Source organism: Montipora capricornis, chromosome 8 (genome assembly GCF_036669925.1).
Source record: "Montipora capricornis isolate CH-2021 chromosome 8, ASM3666992v2, whole genome shotgun sequence".
Lineage (NCBI taxonomy): Eukaryota > Metazoa > Cnidaria > Anthozoa > Scleractinia > Acroporidae > Montipora > Montipora capricornis.
In genome coordinates, this window is record NC_090890.1 from 52,703,005 (window position 1) to 52,705,504 (window position 2,500).

The 2,500-nt window shown below is 32.1% G+C and overlaps 2 protein-coding genes across 3 annotated transcripts in view; both read left to right on the forward strand.

The window, feature by feature from the left end:
* LOC138014137 (transcription factor TFIIIB component B'' homolog) overlaps window positions 1-103 on the forward strand; it is a 2,194-nt gene extending 2,091 nt beyond the window's left edge. The window contains exon 2 of the mRNA XM_068861160.1: window positions 1-103. This exon is cut by the window's left edge and continues 1,404 nt beyond it. Coding sequence (XP_068717261.1) covers window positions 1-103 — 103 coding nt within the window.
* Window positions 104-2,330: 2,227 nt separating this feature from the next.
* LOC138060811 (uncharacterized) overlaps window positions 2,331-2,500 on the forward strand; it is a 33,678-nt gene continuing 33,508 nt past the window's right edge. The window contains exon 1 of one of the 2 annotated variants that reach the window (XM_068906684.1): window positions 2,331-2,391. The gene's annotated coding sequence lies outside the window, so the exon portion shown is untranslated. The remainder of the gene's footprint in view (window positions 2,392-2,500) is intronic. The other variant, XM_068906687.1, reaches the window with a different exon arrangement.

The window sequence follows — 2,500 nt, forward strand, 5'->3', positions numbered from 1 at the left end:
GCGCAAGTCTCCAGTTGAGGAGCAACTGGAGGAGACGGGGCGCAAGTCTCCAGTTGAGGAGCAACTGGAGGAGACGGGGCGCAAGTCTCCAGTTAAATTTTAGTATGTCCCAATTGGTCTATTGCATAGGGTCTTTTGTGACTTTATTACTCTCTAAATTGCTTTTTCTAATGTACGAGGTTTCTTGAAATGCGCAAACGATTTCATTGCAAAAAAAATCATATAGTGTGTTAAATACACCAAGGGAACCAAGCTATAATAAAATAAAAGCTTGAAGCTTTAAGGACATTCGCGCGAAAATCTTCCCAGGGTGAAATTTGTTTTACTTCTCGCCTGACGTTAGGACATAAATATTAACAAGAAAATGGCGGAGAGAGAGGGAAGGGAAATATACCTTAATTTCGATAGATGGGTCATAAAATATTAATCACTTTTACTTGTTTTTTAATCAATACCTGGCGTTTAAACCAATCAGATGATTACACAATTTTTTTCACGAACGAGAGAAGTTTCATGAATAAGAAAAATTTTGTGAACAATTAGCAACCTGGTGATTGCTTTTAATTCACAAAGTAGTAGTGAAATAGAGGGGTCATTCGAGCGAGTGGAAAAGCGAACGAGGCATTATTTGCATTAAACTGACGTATTTGTATTAATTCAATGAATTTGTGGTGAATAGTGGATTTTCAGTTGGCAAAGCAAACAAAAAATAAACAGAATAAAATGAAGAAATAAAATTGAATAAATTCATTTTATGCAAGGTAAATAATTATAGGCTGAATTAAATTGCTTAAAATTTCTGTTGAAAGAAATTAAAGGGGAAATTTGACACAACCAAAGGTAATAAACAGTATAAAGCCAAATTTAAACAGAAATAAAGGAAGTGAGATAGATATTTTTCACATGTTTTTACACAACTTAAAGCTAAAATCGGTTTACCTTTGAACCAGGAAAAAACAGTTGTAAAGGAAGAAAATTAACAAAACTGATGATAAAAGTGCGTCCTTGCCCCTCTCATAAAATATTAATCACTTTTACTTGTTTTTTAATCAATACCTGGCGTTTAAACCAATCAGATGATTACACAATTTTTTTCACGAACGAGAGAAGTTTCATGAATAAGAAAAATTTTGTGAACAATTATCAACCTGGTGATTGCTTTTAATTCACAAAGTAGTAGTGAAATAGAGGGGTCATTCGAGCGAGTGGAAAAGCGAACGAGGCATTATTTGCATTAAACTGACGTATTTGTATTAATTCAATGAATTTGTGGTGAATAGTGGATTTTCAGTTGGCAAAGCAAACAAAAAATAAACAGAATAAAATGAAGAAATAAAATTGAATAAATTCATTTTATGCAAGGTAAATAATTATAGGCTGAATTAAATTGCTTAAAATTTCTGTTGAAAGAAATTAAAGGGGAAATTTGACACAACCAAAGGTAATAAACAGTATAAAGCCAAATTTAAACAGAAATAAAGGAAGTGAGATAGATATTTTTCACATGTTTTTACACAACTTAAAGCTAAAATCGGTTTACCTTTGAACCAGGAAAAAACAGTTGTAAAGGAAGAAAATTAACAAAACTGATGATAAAAGTGCGTCCTTGCCCCTCTCATAAAATATTAATCACTTTTACTTGTTTTTTAATCAATACCTGGCGTTTAAACCAATCAGATGATTACACAATTTTTTTCACGAACGAGAGAAGTTTCATGAATAAGAAAAATTTTGTGAACAATTAGCAACCTGGTGATTGCTTTTAATTCACAAAGTAGTGGTGAAATAGAGGGGTCATTCGAGCGAGTGGAAAAGCGAACGAGGCATTATTTGCATTAAACTGACGTATTTGTATTAATTCAATGAATTTGTGGTGAATAGTGGATTTTCAGTTGGCAAAGCAAACAAAAAATAAACAGAATAAAATGAAGAAATAAAATTGAATAAATTCATTTTATGCAAGGTAAATAATTATAGGCTGAATTAAATTGCTTAAAATTTCTGTTGAAAGAAATTAAAGGGGAAATTTGACACAACCAAAGGTAATAAACAGTATAAAGCCAAATTTAAACAGAAATAAAGGAAGTGAGATAGATATTTTTCACATGTTTTTACACAACTTAAAGCTAAAATCGGTTTACCTTTGAACCAGGAAAAAACAGTTGTAAAGGAAGAAAATTAACAAAACTGATGATAAAAGTGCGTCCTAGCCCCTCTTATTTAATTGACATACCTTGGCAGACAAATGGTTTTTAATCACCCAAAACACAAATACGGTGTTTAATTAAAGACATACCAAGCTTTTTAAATTTAATTTAAGGTAGTAGGCAGCTGGATACACACTTTGGTGAACACATTTTGCAAGAGCAGTCATCCTTAATAGTCAGTGAGGTGAGTTTAACGTTAGATGAAAAAACTGTGAAGTTTGACACTTTTTTCAAGTGCTACGCGCTTCTGTCATATGCATTTCCCTCTTATATTGCTAAGTCAGTCATTCCAA